The 26,999-nt window shown below is 43.6% G+C and overlaps 1 protein-coding gene across 1 annotated transcript in view; it reads right to left on the bottom strand.

Annotated features, from left to right (window-relative positions):
* Positions 1–24,217, bottom strand: part of LOC148031460 (hydroxyproline O-galactosyltransferase GALT6-like) — a 39,664-nt gene extending 15,447 nt beyond the window's left edge. Inside the window, exons 1-2 of the mRNA XM_087684999.1 lie at positions 22,930–24,217; positions 22,391–22,623 (exon numbers count right to left, since the gene is read on the bottom strand). Coding sequence (XP_087541125.1) covers positions 22,391–22,623; positions 22,930–23,902 — 1,206 coding nt within the window. The 5' untranslated portion in view covers positions 23,903–24,217. The remainder of the gene's footprint in view (positions 1–22,390; positions 22,624–22,929) is intronic.
* Positions 24,218–26,999: the final 2,782 nt, after the last annotated feature.

The following is a 26,999-nucleotide window of genomic DNA, read 5'->3' as shown; positions in this document are numbered from 1 at the left end:
TTTGACATGATGTAGAACACAATTGGGATACGTGGCTCTACTTGGCTAAGTTTGCATATAATAACTCCATACACTCTAGCATTGTAGTTTTCCCTTTTGAGGCCTTATATGGGTATAAGGTTCCCCTCCCCACAATCTTATTTAATGATAAGATCAATCCTCAAAGTCAAGCTGAGTTGGATCGCATGCAAGCCTTACTTCTGCAATGTAAAATGAACCTTCAAAAGGCCCAAACGCGCATGAAACTCTATGCTGATGAGAAAAGATGGCATTTGGAATTCCAAGAAGGGGAATTGGTCCTTTTGAAAGTCCCTAAGTCCCCCTACTTGACTCTCAAAGAGGGCAACAGTAACAAGCTGACCCACCACTTCTATAGCCCATATCGAATTCTGAAGAGAGTTGGTAACTTGGCCTACCGCTTAGACCCCCCCCCCTACCACCAAAATCCACAATGTGTTTCATGTCAGTCAACTGAAACCCTTCGTGGGCTCCTCAGTGGCGGACACCAGACTATGTAGAAAAACTTCCCCCCATAGATGAAGAAGGCATCACTCAGTACATCCCTGAGACAATCATTGGGCAGCGAGATAAGCACTTACGATCTCGATCCATTAAAGAATACCTCATCAAATGGCAAGGCCTGCCCCTGGAAAAAGCCTCTTGGCACCCAACAACCATTGTCAAATAAATTCCCCTTCCTCCAAGAGACCCCATGGCTGGAAGACTAGCCGGTCATGCCCCATTTGACCACCCTCTCCCTGCAGACTGCACTATTTTAGAACAATTTTGTACTTATTCAAATCTCAGGCATGTGCATCCTACATAGGCTAAAAGTACTCATCATAAGCTCCGTTTCAACATGTGGTACGCCCTATTTGGAGCAGCCTATCAAAAGTCAAGACCCGTTTACTTCAGCAGACCAATCCTAGACAGCATGATATCCCTAGCCTTTACCCACCCACTTTTCATTGTCAAAGGGCTCAGAGTAGTACTCTGCAACCCTCCCTTAGCCCACCCATCACTCCCCTCTACTTCTTGTTTTGGAGGGAAAAAACCTTCAAGGTGGGGATGGATTGTAACAAGCGGAATACACACCAACTAGAGTTTAGACACCCAGTCACGCTGGCCGGGGTATGTAAGGTGTAAAAGCCCCAGATTAGGGCAAGCAATTATTATTAAGAACATACTCTTCACCTTCATCTCCAGCTTCCATGGCTTCCTCTCTCCTTCTCCCCTCTTTTCTGCCTTTCTCTCTCCTCTTCTAGTCTTCTTTCTTCTTCTTCTTGCTCTCTTTCTCTCTCCTCTCAGCTTCATTCATTACACAAGGTAAGCCAATTGAAGGTCTGGACATAGACTCTAGACCAACAACTAGAGGTCCCAAAGACCCTAAGATTCAAGCATTTGTTGCATAAAGTTCGACCAAAAGGTGAAAGTCGACCCATTAAAAATAAGTCTTGTCCATGAAGACATTCTTGGCCGTAGCAACAAGAGTGGTAGTGCTGCAGGATGGGAAAGGTGAATAGGGTGACTACGATGGAAAGTGGAATACACTTGTGAAAATGAATCCTAGAGTGCCCACCATACATGCAAGAAGTTTGCACAATGGATCCAAAAGTAGAAATTGACTAACTAGGCATGGGCATAGTGACCGCATGAATAACCCATGGATGAAGCATAGGGGCACATGGGGCAAAGGATGGAAATCCCTATGTGGGAGTGACTCATGGAGTGTGTGACAGGGCACCATAAGCAAAGGATGGAAATCCCTATGTCTAAGGGCCCGATAGATGAGAAGGAGAGTGTTCGAGCCTTGGGGAAAGTGAGGGGGATACCCATCACCACCGTCCCAAGGTAACCAGATATGCTTGCTTACGAGAATATGAAAGGCACAATGTTAAAGGGTGGTATTTCCCCTAACAATGTACCAGGGTGCAAAATGGCATTCACCTGAGAATAGATGACATTGGGTGGAGAGAAAGCGAATGAACTAGGAGCAGAGATGGAAGACCCAACTCCTAGTATACTAGATGTAGAAGTGGAGTGCAATCCTAGATTACTGAATGTAAAAGAAAGATATCCAGGAGATGTGGGTGGAACGGGAAGGAAGTGTGAAAGAGAAGTACCAACTCCATACTCAGAAGATATAATTCCACATGTAGTTGTAGATATATGTCTGTGTCTAAAGCCGCCTATATTAAAATTGCCATACTGAAAATTATTCACATCTTGCATACCAAAAGAAGAAGCAAGGGAGGATTTTCATTCATACAAAAGGGATTGTACAAACCTGACATTGAGCTTGGCTAAAATGAAGAAGATGAGTTGCAAATCGTCCTGAATGTCATATGTCCTCCATGATCAGAGAGGTGATCAATCTCACCAACTAATCCAAATGTAGTAGCAAAGTTGGTAGGAGGTGTGTAAACTCGACTATACATGATACGCAAGTACTCTTGAAACTCCTCTGTCATGAGACTGAAATCAGAAATAGGAGAAGAAAGAGAAATTCAAGGTGAGGGTGGGGTGTCATCTTCCTCATTGGGTCGATAATGCCTCCTCAAGGCCTCCAATGATGAAGAAGCTTGATAAGACATCATGGGATCCCGAGAAGGTGTCTAAGAGACTATAAATCAATAATGCATCATTCATGTACCTTGTACAAAACCAAGCCTCCATGATATCTGCAAGATACTCTTTACAAGAGCTCTGACTCCAATACCACGTCAAGATATACTAGAGTTTACATTGAGAAAACACAGAAAGTACATGCAAGACTAAAATACAAAGACTCAGAGAGTGGCGTGCAAAACTCAAACCCTAAATGCAAAACTCAAAACTCAAAATGCAAAAAACACAAACATTGACAAAGAAAGAAGGGAACTCTGAAGTGAATGAATCAATGCAATAGATGAATGTAAGAGTGTACAAAATGCTGAAGGGCAAAGCAATGAGTCTCGAAGTGTGATGTACACCAAAGACAGATCCAAAGCGATGTAACCACCAGTCAAAGAGGGACAAACAGCAAAAAGCAGCCTACAAGAGTGTATCGATGATGAGGAGACCTCTAGAGAAATGGTGGCACCAAGGTGCAACAATTTTGGCACTTGGTTGATCGACGCAATAGCTGAAAATGGTTGAATAGTATTAAGAAACCAAGCTATTCAGTACATTTTCCCTCCATTCCTTATTTTTGTTTCCATTTGCAGCCCCAAAAAGGTTTTCGGGACACCTCCGAAGAGAGTGGAGGCGCCATATGAGAGACTTGGGTGGGCGCCACTCGAGACAATATGTGCCTATAAATATAGCATTGACCTCCTAGTCCCATTGATAGCAGCCTTCATCCCTGACAGCTCCTAAGGATTGTGTTTTGCTCCCTCTATAGCTGGCTGTCCTTTCCTCCACCCTTCATCATTTAATTTCAATATCCTACTGCCAAAGGACTATGTTTTGCTCCCTTCACTATGCAAATTCCCTACAGGTCCTTCCCCCTAATTTACACACGACAATGCAGCTATCTTCGGAGCTTAAGCTCCGCTACTTGGCATGATTCAATGATTAATCATTCATCTTCTTCTTCTTCTTCTATGTTTTTTGAGTTTCTCTTTTCTCTCAAAGTTTTGCCATACACACTCGTGTTTCTCCTCGCAAACCCTACTATCTCTTTGGTTTGCTTTCACAACAGTCATATTTTGACATGGTATCAAAGCTAGAGGTGTTCGAAGAGCCAAGAAGATCCTCTGCATCAAAGAAGACAAAGACAGGTTGCGCGAGCATTGGCATCTTCTAATTACCCCATTTCCACTACATCAAGAGTTATCCTTATCTTCTTCTCCCACCCACCCTCCCTTTTCCAAGTTGACACTTTGGTGCTATGGCTTCTCCTGATGAATAGTCCACTGGGTGCTCCTACGGCGACAAGAAGGATCATACCACCGAAGACTATCGACTTTGACCTTTGCACCCCACACCACTGGAGTATATGCATCTACCCTAGGCACTCCTTGTGCCACATTTCCCTTCTAGGCCACAAAGATCGTTGTGCATCAACTATAAGAGTTTTCAAGGCAATACATGCTCCCATTCCAAGCCCTTTGTGTATCCCATCTTCAAACCTATTTAAGAGAAGAAAACCTCACTTCTAAGTTGTACGTCTCTAAATTCAAGATCAAAACTAAGATATGGCTACTATCTAACATTTAAAAAATACATAAACTGAAGAATTTTTTAGAACCAGATTGGATTTGAGAGAGAAAGAGAGAGAGAGAGAGAGAGAGAGAGAGAACCGTGAAACCAACCTTCCTCGAGAAAAAGGGTGGTAACGGCATGATTAAAGCCTAAATACAGCAAGTACTAAATTCACATAAACTAAAATTGAGATGTTATTGATTAATTATTGGACATTGGACACCCTATTGGCTCCAAAATTGGTGCCCCTTGTGATATTTCTTTAGCTTACGTTATAATTTGTTACAGTAAACTAAGATTCCTTCAATCTCCTCCACTAATCCAAATGCCACTTGTTGTCATAAATGGCCAGCAAGCTTTCATTCTGATTTGCCCCTTGATCCAACAAGGAATCGGCCTTCACCTTGCTCCTTGGATGACAAGCTGGCCTCTTGGAATTCCTTGAAATTCCGAATTTCAGTTCCTGAATTCCAAGTCCTAGCCCCAAATTCTAAGCACACTTTCCGAGGTGGCTATCAAACCCTAGTTTCTACTATAAAATGAGGGTTTATAGCAAAAATTATTCAATTGCACCCTCTAGGACTGAACTTGGCTAAAATCTTTTGAGGCAAGCTGTGAAATGGCTAAGAGAATAGAGAGAAAGTTGTAGAGATAAAATTCAAAGATTTATCATGATAAATTGGTGAAATTGAGCTGTTGTCCAAGTTTTCCAGCCCCATGGATTCAACAACAACAATAGGATATGTAGTCCTCTTCACCAAAATGGCCTCCAATGGCTAGAAAACAGCCCCAAAAGCAGGCAGCAACAATCCAACATCTCTCCCCAATAGCCATTGGTGAAATTGAGTTGTTGTCCATATTTTCTAGCCCCAAATGGATTTGCCAACAGCCATAGGAGCATCAAATAATGTAATCTTCAAGAGAAAGTGCATCAATAGCAATTGCCAGCTTCCCAAGGTCAAGAATATGCAGTTGTCTTCACCAAAATGGTCTCCAATGGCAAGGAAACAAACCCCAAAAGCAAGCAGCAGCAGCAGCAGTCCAACACCTCTCCCCGACAGCTCCCAATTCCAAAAACCAGATTTCCTTCTCCCCTTGACCCCCAATTCAACCTTCCCAAAACTTGAATAGGAAGTTTTGCATACTGGCAACCTTCCTTATCCATTTTCCAGCATTTTCCAATCTTATTAAATTAACTTCAGAATATTAATTCTAAAAATTAATTTGATAATTAAGTTGTGCCTAGAAAAATAATTGGACCACCCAACAAGTAAATTGCCTACACCAATTTGTCAGCCAAGAATACTAGAGCGTTTACTAGCCCCTAAATTGGAATTAATTAATTGATTAATGCCTAGTTCCTAATATCACCACTGACATTAATGGCTAACAAAGTGATCTAGGCTAGAATCTGTCTCACTAAGTACCACCTAGTATCTCTTAAGTACAACTTGTTCAACTTTTGCCTTTGGCACCCATTGACTTCTTAGGGTCCTTGGCCTATCAATGTGAGATAACTAACTTACACAACCTTGCACATCAAATATGCACTTCACATTTGCATATTAGATTAATAGTTAATCAAATGCCAAGGAAAGCATCAAAATTTCATGTCCCCATGACACATACCCATAGAGATAGAGAGAGTAGTCACTACACTATTACAATAAACCATGATACTAAGACCAAACAAACTAAAATAGAGAGAGAGAGAGAGAGAGAGAGAGGTTGCTACAATATACAACAACAAAAACGCAATAACAAGCCAAAGAGACATGGAGAGAGAATCTAGATTGGATATTGTATCAAATAAGTTCTAGCAAGAGTCAACACAAAAAAACGCTTTTATTAAAAAGTGAGAGAGAGACAGAGACAGAGACAGAGAGTACTCGATAATTTGTAAAAAAGAATCGCGGTAGATAGAGTATACTCTATGACAATGAGAGAGAGAGAGAGAGAGAGAGAGAAAGACAGCTACCCCCATCAAAGAAAGCCCAAGCAATGTTACTACAAGTATAACATTGTCTTGAAGTATTAACAACCGTGCACAACAAGTAAACATTTTTTCCTTTTTGTTTTTTTCATATAAATCTTTTGCCATATCAAAATAGACAAGTCTATTTCATCAATAATTCTTCGTGTCTCGAATTATGAACCACCACACACAACAAGTATACATTTCTTCATTTTTGTTTTTTCATATAAATATTTTCCCATATCAAAATAAACTAGTATGTTTCATCAAACATTTTTCCAAAAGCCCAAAAACGGTTTTTCAAACATCACACAGTCGTTTTACCACCCAAAATATGAAGAATATTTCAATGCAATATACTCCGAACACATCAAATGTCCACAAACATTTCCTTGACCAGCAAACATGAATGATAAAAACTATGCTTGAGCCTATATTCCCCTATTAAACAAGCCTTCTGCTTCTAATTCTACATCAAGTTTCTCCAATCGGCTGCTCAACAATAATGTTGATAGCAGCCATCATCTAGGAGAGGTTTCAGCATATCCTTCATCTATAACAACTCCCACGGATTGCGTTTTGCTCCCTATATAGCTGGTTGTTCTTTTTTTCACCCTTCAGCATTTACCTTCAATATCCTACTACCAAAGGATAGTGTTTTGCTCCCTTCACTACGCAAATTCCCTATAAGTGCAATCGCCTAATTCAGACAAGGCAATGCAGTTATCTTCAAAGTTTTGCCTCCGCTATATCAACTTGATTCATCATTCATCATCTTCTTCTTCTGTGTTTTATGAGTTTCTCTTTTCTCTTGCTAGTACTCTTTTGGATGAGGGTGAGCCTACATGTTTTGAGGATGCACAATAGGATGTGCATTAGGTGCAAGCCATAAGTGATGAGATGCGCTCTACTGAGCAGAATAACATATGGAGTCTTGTTGACTTGCCTTCTAAGTTCTAGCAAAAAGGCCATTGGCACACATCAAGTTTACAAGCTGAAAAGGACATCTAATGGGTCTATTGATAGATACAAGGCAAGGCTAGTTGTGAAGAGAGATGCTCAAAAAAAGGGCATTGTCTACAAGGAGACACTTGCTCCAGCATCCAGGATGACCACCATTAAATGTGTGACTGCTATGGCTGCACATTTCAATTGGAATGTACATCAATTGGATATAAAGACAACATTTTTTAATGGAGATTTGGAAGAGAATGTGTATGTTACACAACCTCCAGGCTTTGTTGTGCAAGGCCAAGAGCACAATGTTTGTAAACTGAATAAAGCCTTGTATGGATTAAACCGACTCCACATGCTTGGTACTCCAAGGTAAATGCATCTTTTATTGCACATGGGTTCCAAAGCAGCCCAATCAAACCCACCCTCTACATCAAGAAGGAAGGGGGGGATTTGATAATCATTATTCTTTACGTCGATGATATGCTGCTCATTGGACCAAATAAGAAAAAAGTTGCAATTTTCAAGGCTAAATTGCAGTCTACTTTTGATATGTCAAATATGAGGCTGCTTCACTATTTTTGGGGATTCAAAACCAACATGGTATTGTTATGTCTTAGTTACAATATGTTCAAAAGCTACTAGTAAGGTTTAACATGCAAGCTTGTAAACCTATGAGCGCACCTATGGAAACAAAGCTGTTAAATGTTGCTATTTACAACCTTGCTGTCGGTTGCCTCGTCTATTTGTGCAACACTTGTCCTAACATACAATATGCAATATTACAAGTGAGCAAATATATGCACACTCCAAGGACACTAGATTGGCAAACTATTAGCACAATTTTCAATATTTGCAAGGAACACAATCATATGGTTTGCTTTTTACCAAAGGGGGAAACTTGCAAAAGTGTGCTTATCATGATTTAAATTTTAGATTGGGCTGCCAATCATGACACAAGGCAGTCTACTAGTTGGACATTGTTTCTTTCTAGGCCAATCATGCATTTTCTGGCTAAGCAAGAAACAACCTACCGTGGCTACCTCGTCTCGTAAGGCTAAGTACAAGGCAGCTTTCACAATGACAGTCAAATGTGTTTGGCTATGCTGTGTATTGGCCAATCTTCATGTTCACTTGGAGGAACCCATTCCTATTCTTTCTAATAGTCGGAGTACTATTTCAGTAGCACATAATCCAATGTTTCATGCTCATATGAAACACGTTGAGTTACATTATGTTAGAAATCAGATCATAGCCTGATCAGGGGCAGCAGGGCAGGTGGCCTGTGTCAGAAGTGGAGCAGCGGTGGAAGCATAAACATGTGCTGAAATAAACTGCTGAAACACAAGACAAAAAGAGAAAAGAAAAGAACACGATACAAATGAGAACTCAGATGTATGCACGGGAAATGGAATCCATATATCTGAATACGAGACAGTCACATACAACAGTGAGTCACTGGCTGCGTGGGCACTGGCACTGGCTCCTCTCTCCACAGAGTCTGCAGATGGTGAAGATGAAGTGACTGACTGAGGAGGAGCCACTGAGTATAAATAGGCTGAAAAAGTGGGGAGCAATAATGCTGGTCGGACAGCATTTAATGCTGGCCGACTGGTGCATAAAATGCTCCACTGGCATAAAATGCCACGCCAGAAAAATACCTAAAATACCTAATAAAAATGCCCAACCCAGATCAAGCTCAGACTCACACATGAGCTGACAAATACTCTGCTAACACCCTCTCTCAGATCATGAGTGATCTGATACAATACAATAGTACAATGAAAAGGGATCAGAAACTATACAACATAGAACCACCAAGTAGAACCATGGATACCCAAGCAGTGGGTGATCAAGCCACCACCAAGGTGCCTCGGAGAGAACCTAATGTCGATGTCGATCGTACCAAACACCTGAAAATAGAGAAGATCATAGCATGTCTCTGTGTCCATCACCAATGTCTCTCAGTAGCATACAAGACCATCCTGTCAAAAATGCCTCTGAACATAGGTAACCATGGATTCCCCGCCTTTGGCCAAACCACCAAAGTGTCCCCTCATGTGAGCTCTAGACGAAAGCCTCCCGCTCTCTGTCAGAGAACCAGCTCATCATGAACCTAGATGTCAATCCCAGCTCCAAGATTTGATTCCGCCAGACTGAAGTCGATGCGTCAGGGACGTCCCTCTCTGGAACCTGTGCACCTGTATAAAAATATAGATGAGGCGTAGCTGCCCCATCTGAACACCCGCTCACACTCCCTCTCTGGCACAAGAGAGTCGTGAGGGATGACCTCATCACCACCACTAGAAAGCAGCCGAGGAAGGGGCCACCAAGCCCTTCCCGCGGTCCGAAGAAGAGGATCCCTTCCGCGCCTTGGACTTCACCTTGGTCGGAGGATCGAAGTCAGAGTCTGATGAAGGAGAGGACTCATCGGTAGAGTCAGCATCCCGCTTCGTCTTCTGCTCCTTCTTCCTGGAAGCCGCTAACTTCTTGCAGTCCTTCCGCAAATGTCCCTTCTTGCCACAATGGTAACACTGGGCCTTTGACTTCTTCTTCCCGTCACCCCTCTCTGAAGCTACATAAGCCTCACCTCCATAATGTGCCGGAAGCCGCCCCTGTAATCTCAAGGATATCGCATGGTTGTCCTCATCAAAATCTTCAGGAAGAAGAAAAGGACGGAGAGGTCGAGCAATAGCTCCACAGACGATGTACCATAACCGCTTCTGCACAAACCAAGCTTTCATGACAGCACTCCATGTGAGATAATCAGGTCCATGTAACTTATCATCAGTGGAAGTGCACGGAGGAGCCATATGGAGAGGATAAGAAGAGAAGTAGAGAAGAGATGTAATTTAGAGAGAGGAAACACAGCCAAAACACAAGCACAGACTGCAGAAAATGAGAGTTCACATGCAATATAACCCAAAATCTGATCAATAGAAGACAAAATCTGCTGCAGAAAGTCAAAAACTGCCAAAAACAGCAAAAACGGCCTGAAGTAACAGTCACCCAGCCACGAGAGACGCTGAATCAGCAAAACGCAGGCTGTAAACTGGAGAAAACAGGTAGTAAACTGTCGCTAGCAGCTGCAGATGAAAAACGCAGGCAGCAGAGGGTGCAGAGGCAGCAGGCGATGGCAAAACTGCAAAAAACGCAGGCTGAAAACAGCCCCAAAACAGGTCGCCTGGCTGCGACAGCAGTCGTCTGATCAGCAGGGGTACAAAACAGTCCTGAAATCAGCAAGAAAACACAACAGAAACACAAATCCTGAAAACTGATAACATGTCAGAAGTGGAGCAGCGGTGGAAGCATAAACATGTGCTGAAATAAACTGCTGAAACACAAGACAAAAAGAGAAAAGAAAAGAACACGATACAGATGAGAACTCAGATGTATGCACGGGAAATGGAATCCATATATCTGAATACGAGACAGTCGCATACAACAGTGAGTCACTGGCTGCGTGGGCACTGGCACTGGCTCCTCTCTCCACAGAGTCTGCAGATGGTGAAGATGAAGTGACTGACTGAGGAGGAGCCACTGAGTATAAATAGGCTGAAAAAGTGGGGAGCAATAATGCTGGTCGGACAGCATTTAATGCTGGCCGACTGGTGCATAAAATGCTCCACTGGCATAAAATGCCACACCAGAAAAATACCTAAAATACCTAATAAAAATGCCCAGCCCAGATCAAGCTCAGACTCACACATGAGCTGACAAATACTCTGCTAACAGCCTGGTGCAGTCGGACAGGCAGTCGGACTGCCACGTGGCAGTCCGACCTGCAGCAGGCAGTCGGCTGCATTTTAATGCAGCCGACTGGGCATTTCTGGCGCCCAGTTTTTTGTCCCGTTTTCGGCTATTTATACCCGACTTCTTCAGCAGTCTGGTACACTTCTCTGCTCGCAGATTACAGACCGGTGACATGCGCAGATTCCGTCTCTGTTCGCAGATTTCAGACAGGAGACAGTGCAGACTGCAGCGGACTTCGAGGTGAACAGCAGGTTGCATCGTCGAGGTGGAGACACGCAGTCCAGCGCACTGCGCCCATGTATATATCTGCATATCTTTGTATTCAGCACTCTTTATACAGCAGATCTTCATCGTCTACTGTCTCTTTCTCTCTCTTCTCTCTCTGCGTTCTCTCTCTCTCAGTCCTACGCTTCCGCACTGCTGCACTCTGACATGGTATCAGAGCAGTGTTTGAGGGCTGACTGAGCACAAAATCAACCTGAAGAGGAGTTTCCATCGCGACACAAATTTGCGTTTTTTGTGTTTAAGGGCAGACACGTGGGCTGCGCCTTGGAACAAGGCTGAAACGAGTGTGGGCGCACAGGAAAGGAGTACAAGTGGTGGTTTTGTTGTTGTTTACTGCTGTTTGACACGGAGGAAATTTGAGTTTTCAGCCTACAAGTGCAGGTTTTGCTTTTTCATCGCCTCCGACGGGTGAAGAAGGTTGAGGACGCGGAAGAGCCGTAGAAGGCTGAGTTTTCCCAGTCAGAGAGGGCTGCTTTTGCGTTTGTGCAGGCATTGCAGGTGAAGATGTCTACAGAGATTGACTTGGAGTTCCAGGCGATTATGGACCGGAAGGTGCCTGTCTTACCGGCTCTTCCTGCAGATCAAAAGCTCGACGGCGACAATTACCGCATTTGGCGCGTCATGATGTTGGCCATCCTTGAGTCCTATGATTTGGTGGAGTTGGTACAGGAAAAGATTGACCGGCCCTCGGTAAGAGATGAGTCCAAACTCTCTTCCGATGCTCGTGCGGAGTTGGCCAAGGCCCAGTCTCATTGGGACAAACTGAATGCCAGGATTCGATCCTTTCTCTTTCTATCATGCACTACAGCCGTGATCGCTCACATCGAGCACTTGACGGTGGCTCGGGAGATATGGCTGGAGCTTGATCAGATGTACAATCGGATGACCCTAATGAAGCGGGTTTCTTTGGAGGTACAGATGCGGACCTTGTCCATCAATAAGTCTTCTTCGCTGCAGGAGCACATTAACAAGCTAAGGCAGCTTTACATGCAGGTTCAGAATGCGGGGAAGTCGATTTCCTCCGAAGACATGGCGATCACACTATTGTCCCAGTTGCCGCCACGATTCGGTACATTTTACTCTGCCCTTATTGCTTCGGGGCAAGAGTCTACTCTTCGGTGGGAAGAGTTGGTTCCTATGGTCTTGGACCAAGAGGAACAGTTAAAGGGACAAAATGCTTCCAAGTCGGAGGCGCTGACAGGTCAAGCCTCTCAGAAGAAGGGGAAGGACCAAAAGAAGAAGAAGGGGGATAACAAGTCCAAGAAGGACAAGGAGAAGGACAAGGACAAAGACTCCACATGCCATATTTGTGGAAAGACTGGCCATTGGAAGAAGGATTGCCCTGACAAAGACACGAAGGACACCAAGAAGAAGGACACCAAGGATTCTCGAGCGGTGGCTGCACCCTCATCAGCTGCATTTCTTCATCTAGCTGTCATTGAGGACGCTTCACCGAATGCTTCTGATGCTGCGATGACAGCTCCCCAAGCTCGAGAGTGGATCGTTGATAGTGGTGCCTCACGGCACATGACTCCTTCATCAGATGGTGTTGCCCAGTTGCGACCCTCGCGTGGGCAGATTCTCATTGGAGACAGCTCTTCAGTATCTATTGCAGGACGGGGTAAGATGCAGTTTATTCCCGATGGACGAGGTGGTACCCATACCTCAAAGGTTTTGCATGTACCAGGATTAGGATACCATCTCCTTTCAGTTCATAAGATTTGCTCCCTTGGTCTTTTGGTGGAGTTTGACAGTACTACGGTGCGAGTCCTTGATCGTGGATCGAGGAAGGTTCTCTCTTCCGGATATGAGGAGAACAGCATTTACAAACTGAAGTCTTCCACCGCCCTCTCTACTCTTCTTCTTACCTCTCAGTCACAGTCTGAGTTATGGCATGCTCGGTTTGGTCACCTGAACTATGACTATCTTCGACGGGCGTCACGTGGACAGCTTGTTCGAGGGTTGCCGAATATAGTGGTGAGCCAGCAACCATGTGTCTCCTGCATTCGAGGGAAGCAGCATAGGGATGCCATTCCCCACACAGCTTCGCGGCGGTCTACTTCACCGATGGAGCTAGTATCTACGGATCTATGTGGCCCCATGAGGAATGAGTCCTTGCGTGGGAGCTCGTACTTCATGCTGATCGTGGATGACTACAGCAGGATGACATGGGCCTACTTTTTGGCATTAAAGTCAGAAGCTTTCTCGCACTTCAAGGATTGGCTTCTCTTTGAGGAGAACCGATTAGGCCGGAAGTTGAAGACCTTGCGATCCGACAAGGGAGGTGAATTTGTTTCTAATGAGTTTGCTCGGTTTTGTGCAGATAGAGGAATTCACCAGGAGTTTGCCAATACCAACACTCCTCAAGAAAATGGTATTCTTGAACGGAAGAACCGCAGTGTGATCGAGATGGCGCGCACCATGATGGAGCACCGACAGACCAATCGATCCCCTACTTCGGCCGTGGAAGGGATGACCCCATTTGAGGCTTATTTTGGGACAAAGCCAGATGTTTCTTACTTTCGGGTCTTTGGGTGTGATGCCTATGTTCACATTCCCAAGGCTCACCGTGATAAATTTGAAGCAGCTTCCCGAAAACAGGTATTTGTTGGCTACAACTCCCAGTCCCAAGGCTACCGACTGTATGATCCCGTCAAGAGGGATGTGTACACTAGCCGTGATGTGCGGTTTGTGGAGGTTCCGGCTACTTCAACGAGTGAGGAGCATCCCGTTCTTGGAGATCCAGGGGAGAGTTGGGCTCCTTCTACAGTTCCACTGGAGCCCGTGCCTTTTGATTATGATTCTGTTTCTGACACAGAGTCTCCTATTCCACCGGACACCCTCTGAGGAGTTACCACCGGTGGATATTCCAGAGTCTTCTGCTGATGGAGAGAGACGAGGGAAGGTTCGGCCTCCTCCTCGCTGGGCCCATGACACACTCCGTGATTCAGGGATCGAGGGGGTTCCTGAGGAGTGGGGACCGCAGGATGGTCCGCGGCGGTCACGGCGGCACCAGGCACATTCTACGGAGCTTGTTTGCTCCAACTATTGTTTGTTGACCCGTGTTATACAGAATCGAGAGCCCACCTCCGTGAAGGAGACTTTACAGTCCGCACCATGGAAGAAAGCTATGGAAGCCGAGTTGGAGGCTATTGAGAGGAATGGCACTTGGTCACTCGTGCCCCGCCCCCCGAAGAAGAAGGTGATTGGAGTCAAGTGGGTTTTCAAGACCAAATACCTTAGCGATGGTTCTTTGGATAAGCACAAGGCTCGCCTTGTTGCTAAAGGTTTTGCACAGCGCCCAGGTATTGACTGTCATGATACTTTTGCCCCCACAGCTCGTATGGCAACCATTAGAGCTGTTCTTGCTTTGGCTGGCCATAGGAGATGGCCTGTTTACCAATTGGATGTGAAGTCGGCCTTCCTCAATGGTGATTTGAAGGAGGAGATCTATGTTGAGCAGCCTCCTGGCTTTGGATCTTCAGATGGGAAAGTCTACAGGTTGAAGAAGGCCTTGTATGGCCTCAAGCAGGCTCCGCGTGCATGGAACGAGAAGATTGATTCGTTCCTCCAATCTCAGTTGGGATATCGGCGGTCCAAGGCCGATCCGCAGCTGTATGTTCACACTTCCAAGGATGGTTGTGTGCTTTTTGTCTTATATGTTGATGATTTGATTGTCACAGGTGATGATGCACAGCAGGTCCAGGAGACGAAGTCAGCTTTACATCGGACGTTCAAGATGATGGACTTGGGTCTACTCCATTTCTTTTTAGGCCATGAGATTTATCAGTCTCCGAGGGGGATCTTTATCTCTCAACAGAGATATGTACAAGAGCTCTTGGTGTCTTTTGAGATGGAGGATTGTTGGGCCCTATCTACTCCTATGGATCCGAACTGGAAGGCCACTTCCCATTCAGCTTCTCCTTTGGCGGATACGTCCCGCTATCGTCAGTTGATTGGGTCCTTGATTTGGCTTCTCAACACTAGGGTTGATCTATGTTTTGTTGTTGGGCTCTTGGCAGGGTTCATGAGTGAACCTAAGACGGTGCATTGGCAGGCTGCTCAGCGGATACTTCGGTATTTGAGGGGGACGTCTGATTTAGGGATTCATTACCCCGCAGGCACAGATGGTTCAGATCTTGTACTTGCAGGTTGGAGCGACTCTGATTGGGCCGGTGATGTGGACCACAGGCGGTCTACTGCAGGTTACTGTTTTACCTTGGGTGCATGTGTTATTTCATGGAGTAGCAAGAAGCAGCCCACGGTAGCCCTTTCGTCTACTGAGGCGGAGTATCGGGCCGCGTCTTCCACCACATGTGAGGCTGTGTGGCTTCGGCGATTATTGGAGGAGCTTGGGTGCCCCCAGACTCGTCCTACTTTGCTGCGATGTGACAATGAAAGTTGCATTGCTTTGGCAAGGAACCCTGTTTTTCATGCCCGGACGAAGCACATAGAGATCCAGTACCACTTCATCCGAGAGAAGCTTCTGGATGAGACCATCACTGTGGAGTACTGCAAGACGGAGGACAATCTTGCGGATTTGTTTACGAAGGCACTTCCTCAGGCTCTACTTCGGAGACATTCCAGATCCCTCAGGCTTCTGCCCTGCCCAGGCTCTAAGAGGGGGTGTTAGAGATCAGATCATAGCCTGATCAGGGGCAGCAGGGCAGGTGGCCTGGTGCAGTCGGACAGGCAGTCGGACTGCACAGTCGGACTGCCACGTGGCAGTCCGGACCTGCAGCAGGCAGTCGGCTGCATTTAATGCAGCCGACTGGGCATTTCTGGCGCCCTGTTTTTTGTCCCGTTTTCGGCTATTTATACCCGACTTCTTCAGCAGTCTGGTACACTTCTCTGCTCGCAGATTACAGACCGGTGACACGCACAGATTCCGTCTTTGTTCGCAGATTTCAGACAGGAGACAGTGCAAACTGCAGCGGACTTCGAGGTGAACAGCAGGTTGCATCGTCGAGGTGGAGACACGCAATCCAGCGCACTGCGCCCGTGTATATATCTGCATATCTTTGTATTCAGCACTCTTTATACAGCAGATCTTCATCGTCTACTGTCTCTTTCTCTCTCTTCTCTCTCTGCGTTCTCTCTCTCTCAGTCCTACGCTTCCGCACCGCTGCACTCTGACACATTATCACTATGATAGAAAGAGATCACATGCAAGGGAGATCAGCATGATCTACATTTCCACATAGGAGAATATTGCAAATATTTTCATCAAGGCACTATCATGTGAAAAGTTTGAGGAATTTCGAAAGTCCTTGAACTTACTATCTTCTAGTGATCGATTCACTCCTTGTACATCATTACATTGGCACTGCAAGGGGCTATTAGAATTGGTCAATTCTATGGGTAGTGCCCAATGTTTTAGTGTGTGGTGTGGACACACTAGGTTTGTAAGTTGTCACTACTTTTAGAGCTAGTTTAACTCTAGTCAAGTTAGGGATACATCTCACTTACTTTAGACTACACACACACACACTCTCTCTCTCTCTCTCTCTCTTTCCAACACATCAACCAAATGGAGAAGATTTTGGATGAGCTTGCATCCCTCAAGAAGACTATGGCTTCGGAAGACCTTGTTGTGGCACTTTTGTCACTTTTCTCGTCACTAAAGTATGACATCTTCTATATGAGTCTTCTCATCTCTCGTACCCCAAATACAATCCCTTGGGAAAAGTTAGTTCCTATGGTACTCAAGCAAGATGTGCATCACAAGGAGAAAAATTCTCATAGAGCTAGTACACAGAGCTATGCTTTTGCAGCATCATCAAGTGAAAGACAATCCAAGCAGAAGAAAGGGAAGGAGTCGAAGAAACCGGAGCCATCTTTTGACTCTAATACAAATATAGATGGGAAGTGCAAAGGATATCCCAAGTGTCCACATTGTGGAAAGACCTCCCGTCTCAAGGGCAAGTGCTCGAAGAAGTATCCTCACCTTTGTTTAGGAGCCATGACAAAGCCTCCATCTACATCTACCTCTGCTTCTACCATTACGATAGATTCAAAGTTCCTTCACATCCATCAGTTGGAGTCTTCTTCTTTGGCTCTCTCGTCTTTAGTAAGGCCCTAGCTCATCAACAACGATTCTTCAATTCATAGACTCCATGAGAAGATTGGCTCCAAGATCTCCCATGCTCAAGAGGGTATAGTCACTGTTGGTGAAATCTCATCGGTACCTATTTGTGATATTAGCAATTTGCCTTTGTTTTCCACTCATCAATCTCCAAGCTCCATATCGAAAGTCATTCATGCTCCAAACTTTGCCTTCCATTTCCTCTTTGTTCGTGGACTTACAAGGCTCACTACCTAGGTTGTCTTGACCAAACAAGTCATATTCGTTGAGGATTCCACATCAAGAATTATTCTTGAAATAGGTTGGCAAGAGAGACGGCTATATCGGCTCCATTATTTTTCCACTGGGAAAGACCCTTTGAGGTAGCTTTTCATTGCCGCACCCATTCCCATTTATGAACCCCCTCATCCCACAAGCTCTACCCCATCCCCACCATCTCCTCTAGTAGTTTCCTCATACCCCCCATCCCTTTTAGAGGGGTACAATCTTGAAGATGTTGTTGTGGATTTCTTCACCTGTTTATTTTAAATAGGGATTCCCAAGATCGTGAGAAGCTTTTTTAGGGAGTACAATCTTCATCGAGCGCCTTTCCTTCGTGTGGCAATCTTTTTCCTTCATCATTGAGCCACCTTATCCCACGTTGCTTGCATACCCATCCCTTGGCTATTAGCCCTAGTTAATCTTTTCTAGTAGGACATGATGCCTTTGAGAGCTCCTAGCTATCATCTCTTAGTTGGGTCAACGGCTTGGCTCACCCATTCTTCATCAAACATCAATAAAACAATTCATTTGAGGCCTCTCCACTCCCACTACCCTATGGTGGCCTCCCATTAGACGTGTTTTTATCTAGAGAAGGGATTCTACACCTTGGCTAGCATTCTTCATCAACGGACTTCATTAATAGTGATGCTCTACTTACCACCTTGGATCCATTCCATTTCCTTTGGTCTTCCATGACATCCAAGATCAAGAGAGGGTATGAGCAATCGTGTATGTCTTATATAGTCATCCATTGCCTATGAGACTCAATCAAAGTCAAATGAGGACACAAGGAGCTCTAATAGTGCATTTTTCTATTAGTTCACTTGTCCCAGAGCCTTCAAATGAAATAAAAAACATGTCATGCTATTAAATGGTGGTAGAAATTTGAGACTTACACTCCTAAATTGCTGCAACTCATTGTTCGTGCGCTATCCAAGAAAGTCGTTGATCCCCATGTTATGATGATGACAACAATGATAGGGTAGCTAGTCATGATAATGACGACTCATTTTTACTCTCCCCTATGAATGTTCAAGGGGGTTTCCTAGTCCCTAATATTAAGGTTCATTGTTTAGAGTCTCTATTATTCATTATCTTGGTTGCATTTTGAAATTTTCAAGTTTAATGTTATGGCATATCAAGGCTCCCATGATTGGTGAGTTTTGTTGCTTGTAAAAGTTAGAAATTGGATTGTGAAATCCACATTTATCTCCAATCTTTGCATTTCAGCTTGATATTCATTTTTGTTTGAAGTGTCTAAATTGTTTGAATTACTTTATGTATAAATGTTTTACTTGTAAATATAAGCTTATAGCTACGTTTCTCTTACACTCCATACATTATGACCAAAAGTTAGGGTTACATATGTTTCAGCTCAAGTGTTCAAACATACTCAAAACATATTGCCACGTCTATATGCATGTACGTTTGCTTCACATACTTACTAACTCTTGGAGCAACATTGTGCAAATCTTAGGACCTTGAACCTCAAGCCTCAAACATTGAAGACAATAAAACTTTGAACTAGAAACCTTGCCATATGTCATACTCAAGCATAGACAAATCCTTGAACAACAACAAAAGCCTAAGGTAAGATGGAATAGAGAGAATCCTCAAGAATGAATGGAAAACTAACCATCATAAACTCTAGAACCTAGAAAAAGAACAAGAAAAATATACAAGAGCCTCAATAAGACTAGATTGGCCTACTCAAGGACTTGGAAGTAGAAAATCCCTCTTGGACCTAGATGGAATTATGGGAGTGGCCCCCTCTAGGACTAAGATGGACCTCATAGGAAGCTCAATGTTTCCACTTGGGACCATATGTCACTGAGAGGGGGTGGTTGATTTTGTACATCCAACTCCATATCATGGGTATCATCATCAAAGTGTTCATACCCTTGTCCAAGGCAGTTTTGTGACCCCAAGTTTGGGCACCCATTTTCCTTGCATGTCAATCATGGCCACTTATATCACATGGCATACTCATTTAGGTTTGTCGATTTCCTTAATGGTCAGTTGGCCAATTTTTCATATATTGCCTATTTACAAGCTGCTACACTTTTACAAACCTGACCTCCACTTCTATATATTTGTTCCTGGGGGAACCTTAGCCTAGCAGCCTCTACACCTATGTTTCCATTCAGCACAAGCCATAACATTAGCAATTCTATATTGTGTTGCACTTACTTTTTGAGTGAACTTTTTCCTCAAAATGATTTGCCTTCACATCAACATATGGCACATTTATTCCACATCCCTATTGATCCAATTCTTGGAAGGCACTACCATCACCAAAACTTTAATGTCAAAAACTAAAACAATTTTGCTTAAGAGGATACTTAGAACTTGCAAAATCAAGATAGATCAACCTAATCACATGTCCTTCTATACATGGTTTCCAAATAGAGCCTTTCCTAGTTCATCCAAAACCTTGCACGAGCAATAAAGTTTAGGCTTTAGCCAAGTCTCTCAAGTAGCACAAATTAGAAAAAGACGAATGCACAATACAGTTGTAAATTCACTTATCAACATCATATGCATCTCATGATTTACACCCAATCTCTAAACCCATGATTCCACACACACACAATCGCTAGATACTCTATAACTAGAACCAATCATCGAATTCAAAATCTTATATAAAGGATGTTGTGCATCACATTGCTCATATAGTGAACATTGTCTCAAACAATTTGTCCATACTCTCCAACCAAGGTGTTGAGAGATAGGCATGTGAACCCTATGTATGCAAGGGTGGATAGGGGTAGCTGGGTGTGAATGAACTGGAGGGTAGGGGGAAACCCTAACCCTAGCCATCCAGAGGCTGTATAAACAACCTAAAGGTCACTCTCGTAGTAGAGGAGAGTGTACTAGTTGTACTTCTAACAACTCACTAAGCAAGATCTTCTTGTACTTGAGCTCTCTCTCTCCCTCTTATGCACACTCTCATGCTTCCACTCTGATATTTCAACATAAGGTTGGTTTGTTTATATATACAAACAAACAATAGACAATATGCAATACTATCCATCATTCAACTAATGAACTACTTTGGCTCATATTGTTCATTAAATAGGTAAATTGTCCATAATACACCAACTACTATTGTTGGAATACCTACTCATCCAAACCAAATCATGGATTGCCTTTAAAATCCTTGTAATACTGAGCTTCTATCTTAGAAGGCATTAGTTTAGTACATATCATGGACTTTAGGCACTGAGTTTAGCCTTCAACGTCACAAACACAAGTAACTAGGCAGCCCATTGTAGGGTTTCTTTAGTTGTCTCGTGTCTCACCCCAAGGCCTTTAGGGTTTCTTCACTTGTCTCGAATCTTGTCCCAAGGCTTCTATGTATGCTCTACTTCCCTCTCAATTGTATTGCATCATTTTGCATCCTTGGAGAGAGGGAGACTAGAGGCACTATTGCCACTGATCATCATTGTGTTGTTGCCCTACTAATATTGTTCTCATCTTTGGCTTCCATTGCCCATTCATTCTGAGTTTCTTATGTTCATGCGTTCTTTCTTTCTGTCAATGTTCATGCTTTCTCTTTCACACTTCCAATCATCTACATATTCTCACAGGAGGCACCTTCTCATACCCCTTGTTGTCAAGGGGTGATGATTAAGGGGGATTTCCCTTCGATATGGTCCCTAGACTATACATTGTAGCCAAGTCTACAATTCTTGGTCCTACTTTAATATGATTTCAACTTCTAGAGCTAGTCTTTCATTTGAGCTACCCAGAGAGAGTAGTGCAATGCTAAATGCACAAACTTTTTAATCATTCATATCATCTATGAGTAATTTTAATAAATCGTTATTCTTCACTATCTTTGGATATGGACAACCTATGTAATTACCAATTTCGGACAATGGATGGATTGTGAATCAAGGTTTGCAACAATAGAGATGGAATTTACCCATAGAATTTCCATTAGTAGGGAGTGGACTTTGAGACAATTTATCTAGCTGTAACCATGACCATGTTTCAACATGATGCCATGAAAGTGCTAATGTGGCATTAGACTCAATCTGATTGGACAAATGACTTTTTACTTTTAGCTCTTAATGTAGAGGGATAAAAGGCAAAGATAGCATTTTGATTTGTATCTAACATTTTGTTTTTCTTTTCAGCTTTGAGGCTGAAAAGGCCATTTTTGGCAAAAGAGGGTAGTGGGATCTAGAAGACATCAATTTGGCTGGCAATCGACCTTATTGGAAGTCGTGGGGAGTATCTACTAAAGGCCAATTTCAAGCATCAAGCTTCTTTTTTATTTGTGCAGTTTTCTTGTGGCTCCACTCAAGCTGCAAAGGGGGGTTGGAGATGCAATAAGATTACCTTTGACATCTCTATGTATCAGCCAACACAATCTAAATGACATCAAAGTGCTAGGGCTTAGGTTTAATTGTTTATTTGGGCCAATTTCTGGATCGCCCATGGCCTGCATGCCCACCTCTCATCTAGGTCTTTGCACTACTGTAAACATGAAGTGAATGCAGCCAGTAGTCATCCTTTGGTCATGAAGTTAAATCTAAACCTGGTGTAATACCATGAAAGCTGAGTTGGTAGCTGCCAAGGCCTGAACAAGATCAGTATTCTTTGTGTCTCCTACAGTTTAAATTAGCCTGCGGAATGCTGTTCACATCCTTGTCGCAACTTACTAAAACCAGTCAGAAATTAACTGCAACATGACAATAGATAAATTGTTGAATCAGAGTTTCTTACAAATGGTTTGATATAAAACAACTTGAAATTTGAAACGCTTAATTGCATGCCTTTTGTCTTCCCTAACTAACATGGTACTTTCATTCATACTTTGTCTCAAGATGAATAAACTTCCATTATAAAGTTTTGAAAACCGGTTTGCTAGAGTTTAAACTAACCGTTCGGTAGGGAGAAGAAGCAATATGCCTCCCATCCACGCTCATGTGATAGCCTTCCCACCCTGCTCTAATAGTGAAAACAAATGGCTGATTCTCCACAAAAGGGTAATCCCACTCCATACTGGGCTTTTCTGTGCGTCCTATCAACCTGCCCAACCAGGAGGTTGACTTGCTTTCTTGTATGGTATTCTCATCATCGCGAACCCACTTTTCGCATCTTAGTAGGCCATCAACTGATTGCAACAGCATTGAGCCCAAAGATCAGCACCTTTTCTTTTGAGCCAGCCAAGAACCATTCGCACACAAAGCCAATATACTTATTTATTTACAAAAGCATAATTGTCTAGAGATAAATGACAAGAAAACCTTTACAAAAAGTATTTTCAATGTCAAAACCTGGCACCGAGCCCAAACTGATGCAAATACTTATTTATACTTGATGATACTTATCATATGAAAATAGCAATCTAATTCGAGGGCCGTATCTCTGTCTCATGTATGAGGTGGCAATGCCAGCACAAGTTAGAGTTGTTAATTACCTGTCTCATCCTCATACTGAGATTCAAGTCCATTGCAACGTTGAGCTACACCCCACTGACCACGGTAGCATGTGTTCACCTCAAATACAGATCTTTTACTCCAGTCGCCCTTCAATCTTGGGTTCACATGAAGAATCCTAGGAGGGTCCTCATTGTCAACAACTTTCAAGCCTTGTAGTTCCACAATAAACTGAGACACCATGGCTGCCATAGACTTCCCTCTCACCCTGTAGAGCTTTGAAATGTACTCCAAGTGTGCAGGAAGGGGTGTTCCTACTATTGTGATAGAAGAACCCAGCATGAGCCCACATGGTAAAAGCACTACATTGTTGCGATCGAGTAATTCTTCACTAGACAAGAAGATAGACTGGGGGCAAGGGTCCTGCTTGCGAGCCCCGATGTGAGTCCTTGCTTGTGAGCTGTTATGCAGCTGAGACCACACTTTAGAACCTGCCTGCCAAGCCTCACTCGCCATCTTCTCGATACCCGACAGTGGCAGGGTCCCATTCTTCGAATCCTTGATTCTTCTTGGAATCCTCCCGTACTCTCTGATTCTGCCTAGGGAATTCTGGTTTGAGGAGCGTTTCCATGAACGACCACGCCGCAAAGGATCGTCTTTCTGATTCTCGGCTGCATCAAAGCTCTCATTTTCCGTGAATTCCACGCGCTTGGCATCATGAGAGCTGTCGAGGCCGAGGTGGACTGCAAACCGCCGGCTGCGGTCATTGCCGAGGGTGGACCGGGCGACTGTGAATTCTCCTGCATCACGGTCGAGGAGGCTGTCCTTGGCCGCATTGTCGAGGAGCGTGTCGGAGCTGTCCACGAGGAGGAGGGGGTCGAGAACCAGAGAGGATCTAAGGAGCTTGGGCACCTCGAGGGAGATGGAGACGACACAGAGGAGGACTCCTGCGAGCAAAAAGTGGGCGAATCTGCGCCATCCCAGGAAGGGAACGTCTCCTTTGCCCCGCCTCATAAAGCGAGGCGAGGGGGGAGAGGGGAGGAGCCAGAAGAGGGGGAAGGGCAGGGAGCAAGAGCAGGATGTGGGACAGGGTGAGATCGAGGGGGAGGGGGAATTAGGGGAGGGGAGGGTGACAGGGGCTGATAAACGGATGGCAATGGCGACGATGACGATGATGGTGGAGGTGGTGGAGGTGGTGGTGGTGGCGATGTGACGATGATGGTGATGCAGAAGAAGAAACCGTTTGAAGAAAAGCAGGCTTGGCAAGGAGAGCTTGTGTATGCTCGGCTCTGGCGGCAATCGAGAGAGAGAGATGAGGAATCAGGATGCTCACCGGCGGGCCCCACTCAAGAGTCTCTGAATCCACACCTGGACTTGAAATTCCCTCAAATTAAACCAATGTGTATATTATGGTTGCTGGTAACCTTCTAAGAGGCACGCCACGCCTAGGTAGACAACCTCACTAGACGAGATGTATCATGTGGCCATACATACTAAAGCCGATGACTTTGGTTAAACCCCTTTGGACAACCTGCTCTACCGATCGAAAGCTCTGTAAGCACACTCAAGGCTGCAGCAAAGCCAGGGCTCATTTTTATTAATGGCCCGAAATCTCCAACCATCAGCCATGTAGCGATCAAGTTGCATAAGCAAACTCTACTAGCACTGAAAACGGTGATACTCGAGATACTATGCCAAGTTCTGCATCTTGCGCATTGAAGTCGAGAACCCATGTAGTGACACTTGCCAACTTTGCCTAAGTCAATTGACCTAGGCCCTTCTAGGAGTGGCTCAGCTCTAATGGGCTCTCACAAGGAGCAAAAAAGTAGAGTATCCACTATAGATCAATAATAGCTTCACATACAATAAGTTTTTGACATTTTTTCTTGTGAGAAAAAGTGCTCCTCCCTTGTTTTAAAACCCTATAGTTCAACATCATGAGGCACTACATACTTAGATAAGTACGTTTGGGAACAAGGGGTTGCCGACCCACAATCTCTCCCGAGCAAAAGTGTGTGATGTCATAATTCACAATAAGGGATTTATAGTGGGAATTTCTCTAAAACTTATCATGACATGGGTGGAGATGTTTAGTGATACCTCTTAAAACTAGGGGATCCAAAACATGGCCCACCAATGAGAGTGCAATGCCACCCTCAAGGGTCATGGAAGGGCTAAAGGTATGTCGAACTTTTTTTAATCCTTATAAATATGTCTTAACTTATGCTACTCATCTGATCTAGGTTTTCTCAATTGCTTCACACACAAGTAAAGTTGCACACACACAAGTAAAGTTGCACTCTGGTCTCTAATGCTATTGAAATTCTCCATAAACTTACTTGTTCAAATCTCTAAACGAGAGCTCGTGGAAAGCTACTCTAAGGAGTTGATACCTTAATGGCCCCTGAAAGGCTTATTGTCATGGCCAAAGACAAGTACTTTTTTTGTTTATTCATTTGAGCTAGTAACATTGTGTTTGATGTTCATGCTATACGAAAACACTAACATGGCTCTTTATGGTTCACACTCAATTTGGTTTGAAAGTATAAGAGCAAGGACATTTGTAAGTAAATATATATGCACAAGTCTAAACTTTAGCTAGAACTCACACATGTGTGTTGATGACTTAGGTGCATTTAGCTCTAATATGCCTGCCTCAACTATGTGAAGCCATCAAGTAAGGGGGAATGTGATATGATTGGCACCCATGTTTTTAAACAAGATTCGATTTTGGTCTCTAGATCTTGCATTGGGAGGCATCTCAAGGCTCCATACTTGTTTAGAGCTTTACCCTTTGTCATGCATCCTTGTCCATAAAATCCACAACAAGTTAGGCTTTTATGATCACATGCAAAGCAGCATAGGCTATGTGTAACTAATATGGCCTAAGGCATATGTCATGTGTAACTAATATGACCCCCTCACCTTCATGTGTTTACTAAAACCATCTTTTGATAATGAATAGAAAGACCTTTAACTTAGTATTTTAGAGAAAGTTAGCAACTATTATTTAAAGGATTGAAAATATTAGGGTTTTAATCCTTTTATTTCAAAATTTGAATAGTTTTTCAGTTGTAATATATTTATGTTTCCTCGTTTTTTTTAAAGACATTGACATTAGCTATTTAGAGTCATGTACATAAAAAATGCTTCTAACATAGCAAACACAAAAACCTAAATTTAACCTTTAACAATATGTGTATTAATCTCTCTCTCTCTCTCTCTCTCTCTCTCTCTCTCTCTCTCTCTCTCTCTCTCTCTCTCTCTCTCTCTCTCTCTCTCTCTCTCTCTCTCTCTCTCTCTCTCTCTCTCTCTCTCTCTCTCTCTCTCTCTCTCTCTCTCTCTCTCTCTCTCTCTCTCTCTCTCTCTCTCTCTCATGTGTGTGTGCGTGCATGTGTGCGTGCGTGCGCATGTGTGCGTGGCGTGTGCGTGTGCGCACGCATGTGCGTGTGCAGGTGTGTGAGAGAGAGAGAGAGAGAGAGAGAGAGAGAGAGAGCTAACGGTTTTACAATAATAAGCTTGTTTCTATTTTAAACATGTTATAGTTTTTACATTCCTTAACTTAATTTCGAAGGGATTTAAGAAATAATTTTGTTGTTCAAAATGTATACATTTTATACTCATATCAATTTTAAACATTACTTGACCCTTTTTCCAAATTTCAAATGTTCTTTTACAAATCTTAAGTCACTTTATAGTCTTTCCTAAATGCTAATTGAGAATTAATTTGCATAGTTAGTGAGGCAAGGCTACTTGTTGGCACCTTCACTCTTCACAAGTGCCACAAACCAATAATTCTAAATAACTAACTATAGAATGCAAGCTAGTGATTTATGAGGGTTACCACTACTTAATGGTGCACAATTCTATGCTTGGCTCTTTGATTATGAGAACTCCAATTTTGTGGTTGCAAAATGAAGAAAACTTGGATGGGCTTCTACGAATCTAGGAAGACTTTGCTAAGATCTCTAGGTCAAATATTAGCTTAACAAGACAGAACTGATCCCTCTTTTCGACAAAGATATGAAAGATTGGCTAAGACAATACGCTTTCAAAGTTGTTCCCTAGGAGCAACTATTTCTTATACATGACCAAGATAAGTAAATGCCCT

This window comes from Lygodium microphyllum, chromosome 9 (assembly GCF_053477565.2).
Source record: "Lygodium microphyllum isolate KBCC chromosome 9, Lygodium_microphyllum_v1.1.10, whole genome shotgun sequence".
Lineage (NCBI taxonomy): Eukaryota > Viridiplantae > Streptophyta > Polypodiopsida > Schizaeales > Lygodiaceae > Lygodium > Lygodium microphyllum.
Note: the sequence above shows the minus strand (reverse complement) of the source record. Positions and strands in the feature narration are given on the sequence as shown.